Consider the following 22521-nt stretch of genomic DNA (forward strand, 5'->3'; position numbering starts at 1 on the left):
ACAAACTTTACCAATGTATCTATTAAAATAGGCCATATATTAATAATTAGTTTATACAGGTGAGGTTATAAGTTGCTAGAGAAGCATCGTAGGCTGAGTTACTTTGGGCCTGATGAAATTGCTACTCGCTCTTTAGACATTAATTGAGGTGAGGTCAGGCTAGAGTCTTCTCAGAGCATTGTGGKGTTTTTACAGGCCAAGTTTACACATTTGGCAATTTTACACGTTTGGCAGCTTTGTGTTTGACACTCCTTCCCTAGAGTAGCCACACTACTTGGGACTGGCCTCATTTCAGAAGAGAGCGCCCATCTCAGGCTTGAGAACTGAGAGGAGATGATGCTGGGGCAGACTCTGTGCTGGAGCAGAGAGCTGAGGCCGCTGGGCTCTTGCATTTTTTTCACTCCCACCAGCTGGCTGGGTCAGGACTGGCCTCAACTTCTCACCATAACCAAGCGGTTGGTTAAAGCCAACCCCAGCGGGCTGGTGGAAGGGTTCATTTCTTGCCTACATTCATTAGGCAAGACTAGCTAGTCAGGAATGGGAAAGTGAAACAAGGTAGACAAGAGACACAAGCAAAACAAACAACTTGAATAACTTCTGAGATGAAAAATGGCAAGAAAAAAAAAAAGCAAGACAGCAGTTAGGAAGAAAACATGCATGGAAGAGAGACAAAGGTATAGAAGAAAATAATGGAGCTAAGCGAGCTGAATAAATTTTAAAGTTTAATATATTGAAAGGTGAAGAAACATACAAATATCACTAGCATTTATATGATACTCCTATACAATGATTTTACACAGTCGTGAGAAAAGTGAACTTAAAGCACATTTCTTTTGGGAAAAACTTACCACTCTGTGCCTCTTCTAATGCAATGGCCCTGCAAAGACATCAGATGTTTTCCAAACTTTTTAAATAAAAAATAAACACACACCACTTTCCCTTAGCTTCTGTTATTCTCCATTATCCTGTTATCCTTCCTGTGCTACCCTGTTCTTTCTCTGCGATGCTCTACAGGATTGCCAGTATCGATTATTCCAGGCAATTTGCACCTGTGACACCAGTCCTGAAGAAAACAGGCAGAATTGTAAGACAAACTAAGGAAAACAGCAAAACACCCTCAAAGTTAAAGGAAAATCAATTCCTGAATTTTTATAATATTCAAGAGAGTTCCTAGAACTCTACAAACCTAGAAAACATGAAGTCATTGATCTACTTTAAGTGACAGAACACTGCAAAGTTAGCCCAGGTATTTTTGCCAGAGCCTGACGGGAAGTATCAAACTATCAGAACCAGATGGCTCAAACACGGCTCTTGCCCTTGCATCTGTAGGGCTGCAGTCTTCCTTGGGAGCCCTGGATTCATCTCCAGCAACTTCAGTATCATCTGACGGAGCTAATTAATGTCTGCCCCTTATACTGGCTGATGAAAGTCCTTCTGGGGTACAAGTCACCCAAAACAAACAGATTACAGGCACCTACCTTTCCCTTTTTGAGATATGTTAGAAAAAGGTGTTCTACAGCAACGAGCACAGTGAAGACATAAGACAAAAACGCCTTCATCTGTATGCCTCAGGGCAGTATGCTGCCTATGTGTATATATATATATATATATATATATATATATATATATATCTCAATGTGTTAAGTACTTTAAGTTCCAGATTCATGTTAAACCTTCGGCAAATGTACAAGACAGAGAAAACTTCTTTTTTGGGTAAATTAATAAACATGAAATAGGCTGAAGTTTAATGGCCATAGAATATGCAGAAATTCCAAACCAAAGGCAAGTGTGTACAAAATAATTTATTACAGCATAACATATGTTGGCATTATTTTACAGTGAGATTTCCATTCAACAATTCTGAATCTAAACAGATGACACACAAAGGAGACAATTTTAATTAGAACAGTTTATTTGTCTTAATAAAATCCCCTCTCCATGAATTTATATTTGCCTTAGAGGAGCTAGTTAATATTACTGAAATTATTTACATTGCAGTGAAATAAAAACAAACAGATTGAATGATTCCATTACAGTTTCCAGAAACTGATTTTCTGTACAAGCCACAGTATAGTTATGTTTTGAGAGCAGTTCTTATAGAATGTAAAGCTGTCATATRTAGCCATTTTGTCCAGCAATATTATGCTTTAAAAAGCTCTATTAGATTTAGACTTCCATTTTGATGTACATTTAATAGTTAATGCACCTTAATACAGAGTAAGAAAAGGTTCCTTGTGATTTGTAGTTGGCCTCTTTGTGCTCCCTTAAATAGTTTTTAAATATAAAACACACTCCTTGCATACTATTTGCTTCGCAGCACTAAAGCAATAGTATTCAGGCAAGAGCAGTACTAGATTCTTGGCCAGAAGTCCACAGCTAAGACTTTTAATGGAGGTAATACAGTAAACTTACCAGTGAATTTTTAYGATGTGTAGAGGAACCGTATTCCCCATTACTGTACCTTATGCACCTGCCCAAACCTGGAGTAGCTTTTTCAAAGTAAGTGTCAATACATGAACAGATGGGGAGAAAGCAAAAGGAAGAGAAGGAAAACAGAAGATGAAACAAAAAGGTAGACGACAGCATCAAATTCACTGTATTTTCTGGGAAATGCTTGAGAAAATTCCAACTTAAACCGTCCATAAACTTAAGGACACAATAACTATGGAACACAAAGTAGAGAGAATATAATTTTCAAAAAAACCCTTTGCTTTTACACAAACCCAATCTTCATTTCCACCAACACTGGTTCCATGTAAGACACACAACTGACAAAAACATGCAAACTGCCAACACTCTTATTGCCACTGTGCTTCAAAAGAAACCAAACTGACCGAAGAAAAATAATATATAAAAAGAAAAAAAAWGGTATAAGATGAAGAGGAGAATTCAAGCAGCACTTCAGTCTTGTTCTGCTAAAAATGCTCCAATGATAATTTTATTAAGATATGATCACATTTATATGTATACGTAGCAACACTTAGGTGAAAGCAGTCTTTAACATCCATAGATTTTTTTTTCCTGTGGGAGAAGGCTGAAGAAATATTAAAAGACTTACAACTGTACAAGTATAAACATGAAAAATGCTGATTAAGGATGTTTACATAAATATTGGCAGTTTTCTGTTGGGAGAAAAAAAATAACCATCTAATAGCATACTCCATTTCATTTAACTATCCAAACATTTCATTTTATACTTGTTAAAGATATTTTAATACAACCTGGAAAAGTAACCCTGATCTGTACCTAGCCACTCTGCACGTAATGAGTCAGTTTTGTATAGCTGTGTGCACGTGTGCAGCGACACAAGCGCAGAGACCTGCACACCCTACCTCAAATCTCGTTAGAGAGCACGTCATGGTTAAGGGCTGTGTGGTTCACGGATGCAAGGCTGCTCTCGTCCTCRTTTGTGGCAGGCATAAAGGCAGATGTAAAAGGAAACAGTTTATGACAGGCTGCTTGATATTCTTCGCATTGAGTGTGGCAGCTGCCAAAGCTGCCATCAAGCAGGGCCTCTGAAACCTTTGTTAATGTCTAGAGAAACAAAGGTAAGAGTTAAGAAATGCAAATTAGTTTTATTACCAAAAATAAAATATATGAGCAAATTCAGGTGCTCTGTTGGTATTTAAACATCTTCGTTACTTAGAGAAAAACGTAATTTAATAGAGCTGTTCATGCAAATAATATTAATTTATCACTAAACACAACGGACATGTACTTAAGTACACATTTAAGAATACATATACACTTTTTGTTCTAAATATAATTATCTTTTACCTTCACATTTCTGTCTCTCATACTTTTATCCAATCTTGTAGCAATGGCAATTGCTTTTTCTTGTCTTGATTTGTCCAGGAAATACATCATCTTTGCACCTATCACAAGAAAGAAAATAGCACCAAGATATCAGCATTGCTAACTGTGACACTGCACATGCACACACATAATCTGAAAAATCCTGAATCAGTGTGAATTAAGACTTCTTTAATGCATCTTCTCCTCCCTTATTTAAAATTAAGAGAACTAAAAGCCATTCTGTAGTTGTCTACTCGAGTAACACAAGAAACGTTCTTTTGCAAAAATAAAAAGGCTGACTTCACTGAGGACATATCAAAACACACTCAGGAAATAAATGCAAAGAGAATGTTGATTACTGAGCCCTTCAAAACAGCCAGCAAAATGAAATCTACCCTATCAATCAGGAAGCAAATGAAAGACATGTTCTCGGAGATGCTCTAAACTCTTTGGATAAGTAYTGGCTTTAAGTGAACTCATCACTGAGATCTAACCATGTATTAATTCACGGGCAGTGGGAACAAATGGGGACTACAGTTTTAGTGCAAAATGAGGAAGGAACTAACCCTGGGGAGCAAGGGGCTGTCACACACTTATGTCCTGTATCCCCACTGAATGTGGGCAGCCCCTGRCGTCACTAACACTGGTGCCACCACCGCCTGGGGCTAGTTTGGGTTCTTCTCTAAGGCACTAAAAATTTAACCAGTATGAAGCCAAATTCCTAAGAATTAAACCAGTCTCAGCCTGTACCATTACCACAACAAACAGTGTGTAGCTTCCCATAGCAACACAGTACAGGAAGTCAGCACCTGGAAAACACCCAGCCAGAGAAAGGTTTAACTTTATAATGCCTGAAAAGATAACAAAAGAAACAAAGCAGAACACACCTGTAAGAATCAAGGAGCCACTACTTGCTGAGGTGTCCGTGGTTCGACTTCCCCAGTCCCCACTTTCAGAGGAAAGGGCACAAGGATTTTACAACCAGGTGCTGTCTTGGAACAGGACACCTGGAACCTTTTGCATGGGCTGTATCTGCTTGGGATAGGATATCTAAGCCTCTTCTGAGAGAACAAGCCTTGGGAGCTAACATGATTCTAGATGAAGCCCAGGTAACTTTTACAAACTGTAGTGAGATTTGCAGCACTCAGGTAGTCTAAGTGACTGATAAATTTAAGTGTTTTTCTTGTTTCTCAGCTGTGGAGTGGTATTTTTCCTACCACCTTCTCAGCTGACATTACTCTTAGTGGAAAACTTTCTAAAATCAGTAGAAGCAACTAACATCAACTCTAACTTCCTTTCCATCAGCTCTGAGGGCTCTTCAAAGCTCTTTTTAACACTGTGTTTTATTTCAATTGTCATTACTGCCTACAGATGAGAAAACCAAAGCTAAAGTAATGCTTGCCATTACATTTTTATTCATGCTATTGCTACATGACAAAGGCATGATGAGTAGGATGAGAAAAATCCTAGCTCATCAGGCAAAAGCACTGCTTATTTTAACAATAATCTTTTCTGTCAGAAGAGCTAAACATTTAGAAATTGTATTTTCTAATTATTTCAACACTGGAAACTTCAACAGGAAGGATGACTGCTTCCATAGTTGATTACTTGTCGTGATTTGGTAATKTAATCATGCTTTTTGGAGGAGAGAGGCAGGTTCCTTATGCAGCTAATTAAAAAAAGAGTATTTTATCACAGTGAAAACAGACAGAAAAAAAAGCAAATACGCAGCTCCAGCTCATTCAAGTTTATGTATGATTTGTTAAGTGCAGAGAAGATACACATTTAAATCACTTAAATCATCTGATTTTCAAGAGCATTGAAATATTAAACAAACCTGACAGTTGGTGCTGGATGGAGGTAGCATTGTGTTTGAGAAACTCTTCATTAAAACTTTCCAAATTTTTATTAACAAAAATTTTCTGCATTTCTTGAGTTAGGACCTTGTTCACAATTTCAGGGAGGTTACTATGATCAGATACTAGAAGAGATAATTTAAGAGAGAGAAGCACAAAAACATTTAAATGACCTCAGAAAACAATGAAATAATCAGTGCTAGAGGATTATCATTTTTCTGAGCTTGCAGTGAAGCAAAAGTGATAGTTCAAAGTAGGGTTGAAGTCTGCACAAGTTTAGCTGTTGGGAATAACAACAAATTGATGTTTGATTCTGATTATACACACACGTGTGCAAAATAAATATTATTCAAAAATATACATATACACACTGAGGAAAAACGTTGCTATTCAGAGCGATTTTATTTAAAATCACTTAATTTGGAACGAAGCCAGCAAGCAATACACTGCCATCTTTAACTCTGTCTCATGTACCAATTTGTTTTGTTCCTAAGAAAAATCTTGAAGGCTTTAAATCTAAACCAATTCCTATTACCAAATAAAGCACTAGATTTGGTGATGCTTCTTCAGAGCACACAGGGTACTACATTTAAACAATTATCATCTCTAGAGTGCTTGCTCATTTTCTATGTATCTCTTTTTGYGTGTCACAACAATTAGTCACCAATTTTTAAAAGTCAAATGCTTGTCTTCCTGTATGTTAAATGCAATTAATGTGATTATACTTTTTTAACTCTTTAAATAAGCACAGATGCATCTGGAGATAAAGCACCGATAGCAGCTTTCTGTTATCTAACACAAGTTCCTAGCACGTGCTTGGCTTCAGTCAATCTTTCTCCCACATCAGCCTTGTAAAAGCTTGAAGGATCTTAGAACCTATTCCTGTTCCTCTGAAAACATGATGTATGAACACTAGGAATCATCCACCACCTGGTGGATTAGTCAAGGAACATACATGGGRCACTGCATAGCACATCCACAGTTTTCTTAGGAAATACCTAAAAAAAAGATCTACTTTCACCAGTTTTCCTGCAAGCTTGTTTTTCAAGAGTCTTTCCGCATTACATAACACCTGGCTATGTCCATGAGCATATTTTCGCTTTTCATATCCCTATGTATTACACACATACGTATTACCTACAAACATACCAGCTTTAGAGAACTTAATCAAGCATTCGTGGAGCCACGGGTTATTGCTGTTGATGGCAAAAGCTCTTTTGACAGATTGCAGCATTAACAGAAACTTTCCTGTGAGAAGAGAAAAGAAAAATCATAGTGAGACTAAAAATGCATAACTACTTACACCTCTGTACGACTACAAATCTAGCACAAATATTAGAAACATCAAGGCCAACACAGAGCTGGAAAAAGGCACTTACACAATCCAAATTCCTTAAGAAAGCAGAATTCTTTACTGCTCAAACTCTAGCAACACTGCACAAGTAACTTGTTGTTTTCCTAGAGGCGTCAATTCACACTACAAGTAAATACTGTTTCCTACAGCATTTGTTAATGCATGTTACTAACTTGCTTTATTCTTAGTTTTTAAAATAACTATCGGTGGCTTCACAAAAATGTTCTGCCATTGTGAGCTTCCCCAAATACCTTCTCCATTAATGCTTGATATGATGCAAGTCCTTGCTTCAGTTGACAAAAAATGTATCCATTCCAAACATTAATTTTAGACTAACRGTGTAAAATACAAGCTGCCCTGAAGGACTAAAAGTCCACCGAGGAAAAAAATACAACTATGAAATACTTTACCTTTTCTAAAGTATATTTCAAATGCTAATAAGTGTGTGTCTATGTTATCTCCAATAAGGTTCTTAAGTGGGATGAGGAACTTAATTGCTTCCTCTAATGGATTTTCTACCTGTTTTAATAAAAACAAACATAATTAAAGTCTAAAATATATTTCAGACAAAAACCAGACCAATAACAGTTTCCAACAGCAAAACAATTTAAACCAGAGACTGAAGATGAATGGCTGATAGCTTTCTGAATGAAAGTGAACACAACTTCCCCCCCCCAAAAATGTATTTTAACAGCCACATACAAAAACATTTTATCAACTTTTCATCCTGAAAAAGGCAGCATCATGGGGAAACTGGCACTATGGGCTAATTTGATTAGCTATGTTAAAATTCAACATTTAGGAAAAAATTAAATATGATGACCTGACAGCAAGCTTGACCTTCAGAAATTCTTCTGATAGGAAAAACAGGTTTTGAAGGCCTGAACCAGCATTTCCTCTGAGGACAAAGCTACGTAGTGCAATCACATTCTGTTTTTTTTTTTTCTCTTTTTACTATATGAAAACTGAGTAATTTGGGAAGGAATTACCTTTCATGAAGATTCTATTTTAATGAGCAAGCCTGGAATAAGTCAAATTTACAGTAACAATATTATTGTTAACACAGAAATCAAATGATCTAGAGGAAAAATTGTGTAAGTAGACTTTCTGCATGCAAAAATAATTTTGTAAGACCGATGAATTCTTTCAGGAAAACCTGACAGATACCCTGTATTACAGGTAACCTTATGGCAATGGCACGAGCTCAATGTAAGGAATAACTCCATGCTAACCCTTTCCAGTTTTTCAGGAACTAGCTCTTCCCTGGGCCCACTGGTTTCCTCCTCCTCTTCATCTCGCTTTTTCTTTTGATTCTTTTGTTGTCGTTCTCTTTCTGCGTGTTTTCTTTCCTCTTCAAGCTTTGCTTTCTTTTGTGCTCTTCTTTGCTTGCTGAGCATTTTCTTCAGTTCTTTGGCTGAGAGATTTTCTACAGATTAAGGTAGCAGATAATCTTTATTACTAGAGAATTGGGATTCCATTCCACAAAAAAAAAAAAAAGAGTTCTCAAACATGCAGATGCCACTATGCTCCTTCTCCTTGCACGAAAAATACATACTTTCACAGCAATTTCCTTTCCATTTTCTACACTTGCCAGAGGACAGCACTGCATAAACCCCTATTATCACTTGATTACACCACACTTCCTTATGTATTTTTTAATACAGTTGTTATATAAGCCTCATCTATTTGAAAGGTTAACTACTATGCAAAGTTAATGCATCTAAACAACAAGTTTTACCTTAGCAAAATAGACAGTGGTTTTCTCAAAGATAAATAGTAAGTTCTTCATTCTAATAAGTAGAAACGAGATGACTAAATTGCATTCTATATTAAAGTGTATTATCTTTTATGAGGGTGATGACGTGATCAATATGCAGCCAAGTAGRCAGTGCAGAATAATCTCCATTTTGTGCAGATTCTAGGGCACAGCAGACTGGACACAATCAGAAATTGTGGTTTTGTTTGCGGAGGGAGGGAAATGAAATATTCTATTATCTATTAACAGGGCCATTATAAGAGGTTGGGTTGCTTGCTGTGTACAATTTAGACTGTATAACACACAGTTAACCAAGAGTGTTTAACAAGCAGTTTGGTGAAAAGTGGAACATGAGCGAGAGGCATAAATGAAATTGTTTCCTAGGGGACCTTATAAAAGTGGGGAATCCACAGCCTTCCYATTCAGCCCCCTTTCTCTCTTCCTTGCTGTGACTTGTTTTGCTGCAGCAACACCAGATTCTGCCAGTCATCTTTTGTTCTTCACTGAGAACTTGAGCTGTGCCCAAGACATGGGCATGGAAAAGAACAGGCCACTGGGGCTAATGCATCTTTGGGCAGCCACAGTGGCACCACTGGCCTCTACCAGGCCCGTGCTGGGGCCATCCAGTGTCCTGAGACTAGGAAGTGAGGAGGAACAGACCCTCAAGTCTGTCTCACCCCAGCACCACAGTGCTGTATTCCGCTATGGATAAATGTACCTAACTAATCCCAGTCCAGATCACCTAAGTGACATGACTTCTAAGGTTCTTCCTCTTCTAGGAAAAGCTTTAATAATCTTGTCACATGCCTATCATATTATATACAAAGGATATCTAAATGAAGTCGGACGAGAGGATACAAACTGTATTATGCTGTGTATACACGTTTTTATGTACCYACATACATGACAAATACAGTAAAATTTATTATTTATCTTTGAAGGAAAGATGAGATTGCACTCGTAGCATTTAGGGGCATTTTTTGGTTTAGTGTAACTTGTTTTCCCCATGTCAAGTCTCCTTCCCTTTACAAACAGCTAYATGTTAATCCTGTCCCTTTTATCAACATTAAGTGTTGCAGTGATTGTGTAACATTATATGACACCAGGGACAGCAGCTAGGAGAAATACTTATTTAACTTAAAAGAAAGAAAAAAACACCACATTTACCAAGATCTCCAACAATTATGCCACACATAATKGATTTCCTAAGAAATTACGCTTCCCATTTAATACTAATTYCAGATGATTTCTCAAATGTGTTAATTTTGCTAATCTACATTTAACTTCAGGACTTAAATTGCATAGATATGTGAAAACATAATGAAATGCAACGTAGCACTCACTCATATTACTGGATTATAGGTGAACTAAATACATTTGATCAAAACTCAATTCTTAGAACAACCTGGATTGCTTTCCCCATAAATTACACCTACTAGGTTTTGCTGACATTTCTGACATTTTGCTGACATTAGGTATTCCTGACASTTAACTATCTTTTGGTTAAATGAACCTTTGATAAATGGCTATATTCAGCTGAACTCTTCCTCCTTAGATGYTGAAAGGCCACACTTCCAAATTATGCTAGGTTCATTCTTATACTAGTTTCAAAAGATGGCAAGACAAGAACAATAGAAAGACATAACRTGTTATCCATGATCTCTTTTCAGTTGCCAATCAAGCTGGAAGAGACAGAAAATGGAAAAACTTGTGTACAACCATTACTGATTCTACAGCCCATAGCTTAGTAAGTTTATATTTGTATCAAACATATGAGCCTTGATTCTGGTTTAGATACCTGAATTCACTTCTTGTTCTTTACTTTCATTAGTAAGAGGATTATCATGTAGCTTCAAGTAGATTTCAATTGCTGAACGAGCAGCCTTGAAATAGAAGGTGTGTTTCCTGAGCACGTCTTCTAACCTCAGAAGGTCTACGTAGGCACGGAGAGTCATYTTCCTCATGCAGTACGTGTGGAAGTCAAACTGATCATCTGTTATCTCAAAAAAATGCTGTGAAGAAGAAAACAAAGATGTCTTAGGCACTGCCCTGGCTTACTTCACCTCCATTTAATTAAAAATGGATCATCAAGTAACAACTGAATTATTTACAGGCAATATCAAACAAGCATAGAAATATTCTGAAAATACTGATTGTCCAACAGAGCCTGTCATTAGGGAAAAAAATGGGGAAATTCTCATTTTGTTTGCAAAACCTATTACATTATTAAAAGACACTTAAAAAAGCAAATGTGATTGTTCTGATAAAAAAACAATTGGCAAGACAGCTGTACATCAAGCCAATGTACAAATCATTTTAGATACGAGTTGTGACATTTTACGTTCAGCCTTTACTTCAAATAACTTTGCAAATAAGAGCAAGGAGAGTTTTTATACAGCATATTAAAGCACTGATTTCTAGCCTGTTTGAAAAAAACATTCTTTGCTTATGAAATTTCTAGAATAAAGTCATGCTAATCCCATCAGCAAGTATTTGCATTAACCTGGGAGAAATACTGGAGGAAAGCACCTACTCACCCTTTCTACTTCATGGCATTTCTTCAAGGCATCGCCGTACTTCCCCAGCCTTTGGTAGGCTGCCGCACACTCAGTCTGGAACCACATGCACTGCATCTCATTCAGGTTTTCCATAGCAGATGTCCCTTCCTGAAATAAGTGTCGTTATCACTTTTTCTCCTTAGAATTGAGCAGCTTCTCCTTTCAGGTCTGACTGCTACTTTCAGTTATGGGATTGTTTCTTTCTACCAGTCTACTTGGAATATAACTTAGAACAKCTGATAAGCCCAAACTACTGAGAGAGGCACCTGTAAGTAGTCTTAAGCTCCCAAAAACACACACACAAAAGAGATTTAAATCACTTGATAAATTATCTGAACAGGGTAAAGGTCCTTCTCCTTTCTCTTTCAGTTAACTCCTGCTTATGAAACTAGCAGTGCATATATAACTTGCAAGCAGAAAATACTGATCTTGAAAATCTTGACGTTTAGCTAACTTTTTCCCTCTTTTGTTAGAGAAGTTGCATCCACTACCCTAAAAATCCACAAATGCACTTACTGCTTTGTCCTGAAGTCTTATTTAAAAAAAAAAAAAAAAAAAGTTAGCTAGTCTAAATAATTAAACTTAGAATTAAACTTCACTTTGGAAGAGTACATAAGCGGGGGAGGGGAGGTAAATCGGTATTTTTTTGCTTTACAATTCCAGTGTACTAGATCAGGAACAAATAAATTGAAAGCAAAGTAAACATTATCAAGAATGCTGACCACTAGATGCTCAAAGCAGTTTTTATATTAGAGAGAAAAAGTTTCACTCACATTTAATTTTTCCATGTAAGTTGTTTAGGAAGGGATTCCCCCCCCTCCCCCACAGGCACCTACGGTAAGGTTCTGCATTTCTTGCTCTGGCAGTTCAGCCAAAAAACACATACTGAATTCTAATAATTAAATTTTCAAGGTTTCCTACTAATAACTAGAATGCTTTAATTCACTTCTATGTGTTTCTCACTTGRAATCAAGAAGAATTAAGAATCTTAAACTATGCATGAGCCCCAGGAAATCCCACCAACTATCTGTCTTCATATTTAGTTACATAAATGTTATAGAATTGTGGGCTATCTAGATTTTCTTCAAAGTCAAAATGATGAAAGAATTTARAGTGCTTATCCTGCATTGTAAGAATGGACCTTCTTTATGAAATTTTATTCTGGAGCACTAAAGAATAAAATGTTCTACTCCAAGTTACATGTATGTTGAAGTTAAATCACAATGCATCTATACTTTGCACATTCCTTCACAGTTAGCTCAGACCAGAAAACAGCAGGTTTTGCAGAGTATCTACCAGAAACCTTTCTAGAGAGGTACTTAAAATTATGGCACTGCAAAAATATTTCTGAAAAAGCAATTTTGGACAACTATTTGTTCAACATTATCAATGTTCAATATATAGTTATTTACCATCAAATATAAGTTATGCTAAGTGTATCTTATCAACACACATTGTTTACATAGATAGATTTAGAAAAGTAAAAAAGGTTAAAAAAAAACAGGAATTCTCTTCATTAGCCATCTCCTTACCCTAGTGAATTTAGAGCACATCTCCTCTGCATCTTTCACCATGTTTGCCCGCAGCATGTATTTTGCACACTTAGAATTGATGAATCTGTCTGCAGTATCCAGAGACTGTGCTTCATCCATCCATTTGGCAGCTTCCTTGAGATTACCTACGTGCTATTTGAGAGATTGTGAAGAGTTAATTTTTGGTATAAGCCTGATTTTGACTTCAACATTGAAATCTACAGGTACTGATATTTCTCCATTTAAAAAAAAATAGCGAAAATGCAGTATTTTTACTTCTCTCTCCTTTTCACCACCCCCCAGGGATTTTTTCAAAATAACAATTTGCTACAAGCTGAGACTTGCTGTGCAAAATCTAACAAAAGGGTTTCTATTTTCTTACTGACACAGAAGTGCACAAAAAGAATCCTGTGCCATAACCAATGGCCACAATCATTCTAGAGTGAAAAAATAACTATCCAAACATTCACACTAATAGGATTTTTTTAAAAAAAATATTTATTCCAAATGTCTAAATGAGCTTTTTACCTTGTATATTTTTGCTTTTAAATAGAACAGTTCTATTAATGTTGGAGTGCTTGCAATTGCAGCATTAATGTAATCCAAGGCCAAAGAGCACTGGCCAAGTTTGTCAAAGTGCTGTGCCAGGAAATACCGAACCCAAAGCAGCGTCGTCGGGGGCTCTTTTTCTCCATTTTCTGCAACAAAACACACAAAATCACAGTCCCTTTTGAGGCTGAAGACTTCACTGGAAAAAAAAATACAGATTAAAAAAGAGAAAGGGAAAAATTTAGCAAGTATTTGCAGTTACGTAGTCACTTACTGAAATCTGTAATGGTTATTTTCTTGTAAAAAAMCAGTAGCACTCCAACCATTACTGCTAACTGCTTTATAAACAGTATTAGTATCCACAGTGCAAATTAACGTAAATATACAGAAACTTACCACATGAACTAAAAAGGTCACAGGCTTTCAAGGAGGCTTCATAACCAGTAACAAGTTCTTGGATTGTAGAAACCTACATATAAAAAGTATCAACTTAAAATATTTGCTATAAAAGATATAAACTTACAATACTTATCTTTGCATACAGATTATGCAAAACTAAGTTAAATAACTCATATGAACAATATATAAATCAAAATAATTGTATAATAACATTATTAACAAATAAAATAACAAATTAACATATATATCAGTAAAMTATTGGACAAACTAAGAATCAATATCAAAATAGTTGCTTTACAACAATAAYTGAAGAATACACATAGTTTACTGTTCACAAGCTAGCTTTGATCTTCCATTTAAATGATACGGGAGGAAAACAGGTATCACTATTTTCAGCAATAAGCTGTCAAAAATCAAATGATTTTGATCAGTACCCTTCAAAATCTGTATATACTTTTTTTTGTGGGGAAGGGGAGGAGAAAGGGGGTCCCCCCCCAAGATATTTTGTTTATAACTGTATGAATTGAAACAATTAATAAAGGTGTTTTAGAGAAGACAGAGCATGAACTGACAACAATAACAAAGACTTATCACTCAGTTATAAAAACAAGTACTAATAGAGAAGAATTTCGTTATTAAGAAGGTATTGCTACCTAAAATACTGGGTGCATCCTCTTATATTACAAAGTAAGAACTTGACTGATATAAGACTAACCCTTTCTGAAACCAGACCTTGTAAATGATCTCGCTTGGTGATCACTGCAAGATGCAAGACCCAAAACTCAAGTTTTGAGCCCACATTGTACAAGTTAGACACGACCCATACAAACGTTAGCATCGTGCACTGCATAGCAATGAACTGCTCCAATTCAGCATTTCACATCTGCCTGCCAAGTCTTGCAAGTGACCTGCTTCTCATAGAAACAAGAACAAAACTAAGAAATACGATATGTGGAGGGAAAAAGTTGCAAAAATAAATCCATAAATATTGGGGAGAGTCAGCAAAACCAGGAAAAAAACAGTGTAGGATTTGATAAAGCATGCAACACAAACTTAAAGATACATTTCTTACAGGAGGGAACAGAAACCCTGCTCCACATAATTAGTTTTYACTCTGACAGGTATTACTTCATTTAACCTAATTCCACATGACAGACAGGGAATGTGGAAGGTTTGTTTCAAAGGGCAGGAAAGAAGCCGGCTCGCTCAAGCCTCATGTGGCTGGCGCTCATGTCTCAAGAGTGGAATAAGATTTACAAATAGACAGTTTCATTCTGGGCAGCTCTGAGCAATCATGAGAAATACTCATTTCTGGTAAAAACCAACCCTCTAAGTATATAAAAGTATCACTAGACTTCAAGTAGCTTCATAACAATAAAGAACTGTTAAGCAGGAATAAACAGACACAAGGCAAGTAACTAAATGGCTTTCTTCTCTGGTCTCATAGATTTGCTAAAAAGAAGCCTTGAACATCCTCATAAAACCCTTGAAGTTTTTTCTTCTAAAATGAACTCAGGTTCATTAGATGAGTTCTAGAATGAACTCATCTCTTCAGAGAGCAGGTCTGTGGCATATATGCAGAAAAGAGGCTGTATTTCCTTGCTGCTGTTCACTACAGCTCCACAGCACTCCCAGACTTGCCCTCCTGTGGCTGCTGACAAGCCGAAATCGCTGCTGCAGTCAGGCCCCTTTGCTAGAGTGAAAACAAACCACATATAAATGGGAAAGAAACAAGCTCACACTTCGAATTTCTTTGCACACACACACACGGATATATAGGGCTCACAAACCAAGCTCTGAGCACTGACACCAAGTCTTGCACAACAGAGAACTGCGCGAGTTCAGTCTGAATCCCAGACTGGYTGAGGTTGGAAGGGACCTCTAGAGATCATCCAGTCCAACCCCCTGCTCCAGCAGGGACACCCAGAGCACGGGGCACAGGGCGGCAYCCAGGCGGGTTTSGGAGATCTCCAGASAAGGAGACTCCACAGCCTCCCTGGGCAGCCTGTGCCAGGGCTCTTAGAGCACCACTTCAAGGCAAGACAAGCACTCTGGAACTATTAACTGTCCTTAGCTATTCCAACTTCTGTGTTTCCATTATCTACAATTAAGCAATAAAAACTGTCTCTTGGATTTATCATCTCTAATCCGTATTCTACCATTATAATCTTTCAGGCATTAAAATTGCGGTATTTCTAAAAACACTACAGAATTCTTCACGATAGTTTTTAAAATTTTCCAATATAGAACAAGAAATGTCAAACTGAATATCTGGAAATGATACTATTAGACTGTCCATGAGTTAATTTCAAATGGTACTATCCTAGGGAGAGAGAAAAATGTTTCTGTTGTTTCACTGCTGTGTACCCAAAAACGCCTAGGGCGTTACAAAAGCATAATTAAAGTCATAAATAAATCTCAAGTTTTGCTAGGACAGGAATGGATTCAATTCCAAGGCCACCAAATACCACAGACTGAGCACATGCTAGTGGTGGAAATATTTCATTACTCATTCCTATCTTATTTTAAAACAACAACAAGCCCTAAACCTTTCCCAGGTCGCTATCTACAGCTTTAATCACAACAGAAATGAAAAATGACCCAAGCAGCATGAAGTCAAGCAGGGAAGGCCCTTGCTCTCCCATTAGCACAAGCTGATGAAACTTGCATCCCTCTACAGTGTGTAATGTTTATATATTGCTCCCTCCTATGCTTCAGATTAAAGCCGCACGTGCTCATAAACCAATACAGATTCCTGACACTTATAAAAATATTAAGTCTCAATAATGCAACTTACACACTGTATTGCTTGAAGGAAAAGAAACATAAAAGCTAGAACACTCCTGAGTATGTTATTTTGCAATTATTTTCATTGCAAGCATCATTTCGTACCTGAAATGTCTTCAGATAAGAATCTGAGAAACAAACGGACACTGGAATAGCTGCTATAAATACACAGCTGTGTGCACAGACCCACATGTAAGCCTACTGTAAGCAAAGAACAAACTGTCAGCAATACCTATATAGGTGCACACACTTCAGCCTCAACTCTGGACTTGGCTCTGTGAGCTTCACGCTTTCTGTTTACCCATCAGATCAAAGGTTATCAAAGGTTAGCGCATCCTCATCTGTAAGGGGCAGCATAAACTGTTTCCCTGATAAACGGTTGATGGTAAAAATTTTTACTGTCCATCACGGCTATTTCTGTGGCACCTATGGACCGGTCATTAATGGAAAAATACTGCAGCCTATATTGAACAACTGATACAGAAAACTTTCATAAAACAGACAAAAAGCAGTAGAGGAATATCGCGCACGAACAACAAAAGAACAAACAACATGAGGATGGAGTTTGGGATGTTAGGAGCACAACTGCTTAACTGCTAGTTTCAGACCTTCTTCTTTATTCTGTGTAGGATACAAGAGAACAAAGAAATAAAGAGGAAAGCCAAAAGGAGAAGATTAAGGCAAAACATTTGGGTAAGGAAAAATACTTAGTGGAAAAAGACACAGTTGAACTAAAGAATCCACCAGCACAGATCAAGGCTTCAGATTTTCTTAAAGAAGTAGCTCAGAAACTGTGTTCATTGCTCTGCATGATCAGTTTTTACACTGGAGGGGACCTCTGGAGATCATGCACAGTTCCACCTCCGGCCCAAACAGTGAGATGCCTTTGAACATCTCTGAACAAGCATTTTTGAACAAGCCAGATGGCTTTTAAACATCTCCAAGGAAGGAGACTCCATAACCTCTCCTCGCATGCCACTCAGTCACCTTCACAGTAAAGAAGTTTCTCCTCATGTTCACACGGAAGTTCATGTGTTTCCACCTTTGCCTGAGGTTTCTTGTCCTGTCACTGAGAAGTGTCCGGCCCAATCCTCCCAGCACTCTCCCTTCAGAGTTACACAATTGATGGAAATCCCCTCTCAGCCCTGTCTTCCCAAGGCCAAACAGGCGTTGGAGCCTCTCTCAGCCTTTCCTCATGGGAGAGACACTCCAGTCCATTCTCCATCCCAGCAGCCCCACAGCTCTTGTGCAGAGGATCCCAGACCTGGACACAGCCCTCTGKGTGTCGGGCAGAGGCAGCACCACCATCCTGAAGGTATCCTGGAGGATACGCTCTGCTGCTACAGAGGTTGGGCAAAATACCTTTAACGGGCTTCTGTTTCAATGGCAACATTCCAGGGAATAACACTGTGCTCCTTTTTTCAACACCACAATTGTGAGAAAAGGAACTTAATACAAGTCTCAATATTAACAGTGGCCAGAATTAAGCAACTTTTAATAGTCTACTTTTTTTTGAAAAGATTAAACCTGTTACTCAGTCACAGCAATCGGAAATCAATAAGAAATAATAAATGTTTTTATTGCACAAAGTCCAAAGTGTATTGCAGTCAGTTTCTGCAACAATCCACATGTTTAGCAGACGTCTGAGCCACTGCCATCTGATTTCCCGGGATACAATTAGTCTTATCCACACCACCCTCAAAGGCAGCCACTAGAAAGAAGGCTTCAATACTGCTCCTGGGATGCAAAAGTGTCAACGTGCATCCATCGAAATACCCGAATGACATATAAAGATACAAATATACTCGTATACTTATACAAAGATACAAAGGTCTTTCTATGTTAAGAAAATACGTACAAATTCAAGCTATACTTTAGTGTAAAATCTTCAGACAAGTCCCAGAAACATTTTTGTAAGGCAGGCTTTGTTTCATAGGGAAAAAAAAAATCACCACCATTACTACAAGAGAGGGTTTTACTAATACAGAATTAATATGCATTTGCACAAACAAGACATTACTTCTCATCTCCATGAAAAAAAGTATACAAAACAGCACAGAAGAGTAAAAGCAGAACAAACACAGCTATGCAACTTGACAAATAAGTGCTGCATGACATTTTAATCACTAAAATGGTCCATGAACATCATGCTGTGCCATGAACATCACTTAATCTACATATTAAGTAGATATGTTTCAGGTATTAATGCACAGTAAAAGAATGACACTTCTGAAAATGATTCCTCTTTTCTTTCCTTACAGAAATAATCTAATATAGTCTATTAATCACAAATACTGGAATCAAATACAATTATGCAAAATAGTAATATAAAGAAGGCTGAAATTTATTAACAAATAATATTCACAGTTCTGAACCGTATCCAGTAACTTAGATTAAAAAAGGTTTACTGTGGAAACTTAAGACTTGAAGCACTACACAAGAGGTTGACAAATTCTCTCTTTCAGCATCAAGGAAGCAAAGCAAATGCCTCTTAAATTAGGTGACCACTTATCTGAAAAAGACACCTAAACACCCAAAAATTCCATCTTAATGGTCAGAAGAAATATGCCTCAAAGCTGAATAAATCCATCACTTGGTCTATCTCAAAGCATAATTCAACTCTGTTAGCGATTCCCACTACCAATGTAGTAAAGTCAGTGGTTTTTCAAAAACCATTTCAGGTTCCCTAAATAATCACTAAGAGAGAAACACATTTAGTGCATACCCTGAAGAAATGCTCTAAATTCCTTCCTGGAAATTGATTTTTAAAAAGATCAAAATTGCTCATAAAAGCACTCTGCCAACAGCTGGAGTCGAGGCTACCTTTACAAACTATCAACCAAGCAGGTGCTCCGAGAGRCAGTATCAACGGTCCAAGTTAATACAGGAAAAAGGCAGCAGCTCCTGGCTCAGATTTCTGGAAGACAAGAGACCTTTTGAGCAGTCTGATGAGTGCTTGTGCCTCATCTGTGCCATGGACAAAGGCAGTGCCAAAACACATCTTTTGACTTGAGCTGAAAATCCCTATTACCTCAATCACCAGTCCTTGCAGTGGTATTTACACACACACACACACACACACACACACACATATATACGCACAGCCAACACTGTAAAGCTGAAAGCTTCAGGAGCTGAACCCTCAAGACACCAAGAGGAACAACAAAGGGGACCTTTGAGCTTCTTCTCAGTGCCATGTTGAATGACAGCTTCCTCAGAGACCGTGTAGAGCTGAAAAACACTCTGATACAACAAGAACATCTTCCATMATAGTTATTTCTTGACAGATTCCCCTTTAAAACACGCTCTGCTCACAGATGCACCTTCACAGCTTGCCTTTAAGGGCTTCCACAGCTGCTCGTGCTGGGTAGCACGTGGGCACACAGCTTGGCGCCCCTTGCTACGGCTCCTCGGGGCTCTGCGCACCAGGATCCTGCTTTCGGAGCCAGTTAGGCCCTTGCCCAAGGCTTAATRCTGCAGCTTGAAGTCTCCATCTTCACCAATAGAGGGATTAGATCTGAACCTTCAGTTCTCAAAGCTACTTATGGAGATTTTTCAARTTAACAACAGCACACTGATTAACATAAAGCTTCTAGTATAGCCTTACTATATAAGAGTATTTCATTCCACTGGAATGAACTTAAGCTTCTTGGTAAAATTAGTGAGAGGGAGTATTTTTAAGGAAAGAAACTGCCAGTGGATTCAAAAAAAAATACAAGATATTTTAAAAGAAACAGCTCACAGTTTCAAATTAAAAAAAAATAAATTAAAGGCAACCACAAATTAAAAAATGGTTTCACCACAGTCTAACAAAGACAAGCAGCACTTCCATCCAGAGCCAAGTGATGACTGGCATGRACGGAGATGTGCTTTTCATTGAGGCAAAGGAGACAGGACACTAAACCCGAGCCAGCTGGCACATTCGCACCGCACACAAGGTCCAAGCTTAGCTCATACAGTGTAGCCATGCAGCAAGGTGCACATGGGCAAACACCTAAAGAAGAAGGTCTGTATCTTACAGCTTAATAGTATTAATATAACAAAAAGATTATCTAAAGATCACAACTGCATTAACTCCTCAGATCTTAAAAGAGTTCATAGAAAAACTAAGAAGCTCTTTAGCAAACCTCACCTGGGTGAATTTTTGTTTTATTCTGCATTTAAGCAACATTCCTCTGGCATTTCACCTCCCTACTCCCAAATATGAGATAACAGCAGTCCAGGCTTGTCAGTGTATAAGGGAATGAAAGAAGAGGATCTGCAAGTATTTTAACAATTCTTGTCTTATTCAAGAAAGTGATATTTTAATGCAACAATTTTCCTTAGTGTCACTTGAAAAGCTTCATCTCCACAGCTTACAGTGCAACTGATTTAGTAAAATAACCCTAAGTGGGGTGCAAACCACTGAATAAACCCATAAAAAGAAACTATTTAAATAAATTACTCCGGCTGAAAAAAAAAAAAAAAAAAAAATTTGGCTTCCTATAGAGACAATTTCCCTAGCTCATGTTTTAGTGTAGGGCTAACGCTGACTGCAATAAAAATAATCAGCTCAACTATTTTACAAGTTCATGCTGTGAAGGCAGAAATGGGATAACAAGAACAAACTGTCCCCTCATACAGACCTCATCAGTTTTTTTAGGGATCTTGTATATATATAGGCTCCAAATTCACTCTGTAGGAGCAGTTTTGCTCTTTATTTTGCATAACATACAAAGAAAACGCTGTTTTGAAACCAACAGTTCAAATGCAGAAGTAGTTTGATTTATACAGCAGTCAATTGGTCATAAACACTTCTGCTTCCTTAAGGAAAATGCTCTTAAACGTGCGCTCGCACATACACAGGATATCGGGACAAAATCTGCTACTTCTAGAACACATATCAAGGGGGAAATTTCAGTCATTTCAGGCTGATCTAAATGAGTGTTACCTGGCAGGAAATATCAGTGGGTGTTTCAGTCAGCCCCATTTCTTGGCCCAACCTGCTAGGCGGCTGCCCAAACCCCCTCACCAGCTCTCAGCAGGGAGCTGCTGCCCAGGCAGCCTCCAGGGACCACAGGGGCTCCTTCCTGGTCACCCTGCAACTCGTCAGCTTGTTCCAGCCCACGACAAAGTTGTACCAGGTACTTTGACTAATCCTACGGTGAATTCTTGGTTAATACCTGGCTCCACCATTCCTTTACTCCTGTCCATGCAAGCAATAAGTCCCTGCGTTTCACAAGTGGTAGAGAAAGCAGCCTCCAAATATCCATGCATTAGAGCTGYCCTTCACTGTACACAAAGTTAAGACTTTTGATTTTAGATACTCACAGAAAGAATGAGATACAAGAGCTTCATGAGTTTTTTTTTTTTTTTTTCTCCCCACATTTACTTTCTTATAACCAAACCTTTCAATAAATGATTCAAAACACCCAACAGAGTCAGCTACCCTCAATCTAGAGCACATATTTTACCCTTAGATTAAGTTTGGAGATGTATTACATGCATCATTGACAAGAAAACTATATGATGTCTTCCTTAACACTACAGCTCTACATATTTTGTGTATCTGCTCAGCTAAGGCAGCTTGTTTTTTTCTTTTCTCCTAGGCATACTATGCATAAGTGTAATAAACTGGAAAATATATAGTATTAGTAGCACATTATAAACATTGCAATTGCTTCCAGTGGTTTTGTGCAGACACAAGAGGTGCTGCAGGCTAGATTGCAGCATGAAGCACTTCACTCACGTGCGACTGCATTATCCATGTTTAGTCTGGAGTGTCCGCACTGCACTTCACCTTGTAGACTTCACCTTCTCCCACAGGCTTGGCACATGGGAGCACAGGAAAAGCAGCCCTGTATACAGCTCTGCAGAGAACCAGCTACKCGAGCGGAATGGCAACTTAAGCCACAGAAAGCACATACTTTTCACTAAAAAATACACTGTTGAATTG

General features: G+C 37.9%; 1 protein-coding gene across 2 annotated transcripts in view; it reads right to left on the reverse strand.

Moving 5' to 3' along the window:
• Positions 1-3067: 3067 nt before the first annotated feature.
• Positions 3068-22521, reverse strand: part of NAA16 (N(alpha)-acetyltransferase 16, NatA auxiliary subunit) — a 65732-nt gene continuing 46278 nt past the window's right edge. For both annotated transcript variants that reach the window (XM_026034498.1, XM_026034499.1), the window contains exons 10-20: positions 13797-13869; positions 13380-13549; positions 12852-13004; positions 11299-11427; positions 10560-10773; positions 8238-8431; positions 7416-7524; positions 6801-6899; positions 5633-5776; positions 3778-3875; positions 3068-3534 (exon numbers count right to left, since the gene is read on the reverse strand). In XM_026034498.1, coding sequence (XP_025890283.1) covers positions 3334-3534; positions 3778-3875; positions 5633-5776; positions 6801-6899; positions 7416-7524; positions 8238-8431; positions 10560-10773; positions 11299-11427; positions 12852-13004; positions 13380-13549; positions 13797-13869 — 1584 coding nt within the window. In that variant the 3' untranslated portion in view covers positions 3068-3333. The remainder of the gene's footprint in view (positions 3535-3777; positions 3876-5632; positions 5777-6800; positions 6900-7415; positions 7525-8237; positions 8432-10559; positions 10774-11298; positions 11428-12851; positions 13005-13379; positions 13550-13796; positions 13870-22521) is intronic.

This window comes from Nothoprocta perdicaria, unplaced genomic scaffold, assembly GCF_003342845.1.
Source record: "Nothoprocta perdicaria isolate Ctin4 unplaced genomic scaffold, notPer1 scaffold_145, whole genome shotgun sequence".
Classification (NCBI taxonomy): Eukaryota; Metazoa; Chordata; class Aves; order Tinamiformes; family Tinamidae; genus Nothoprocta; species Nothoprocta perdicaria.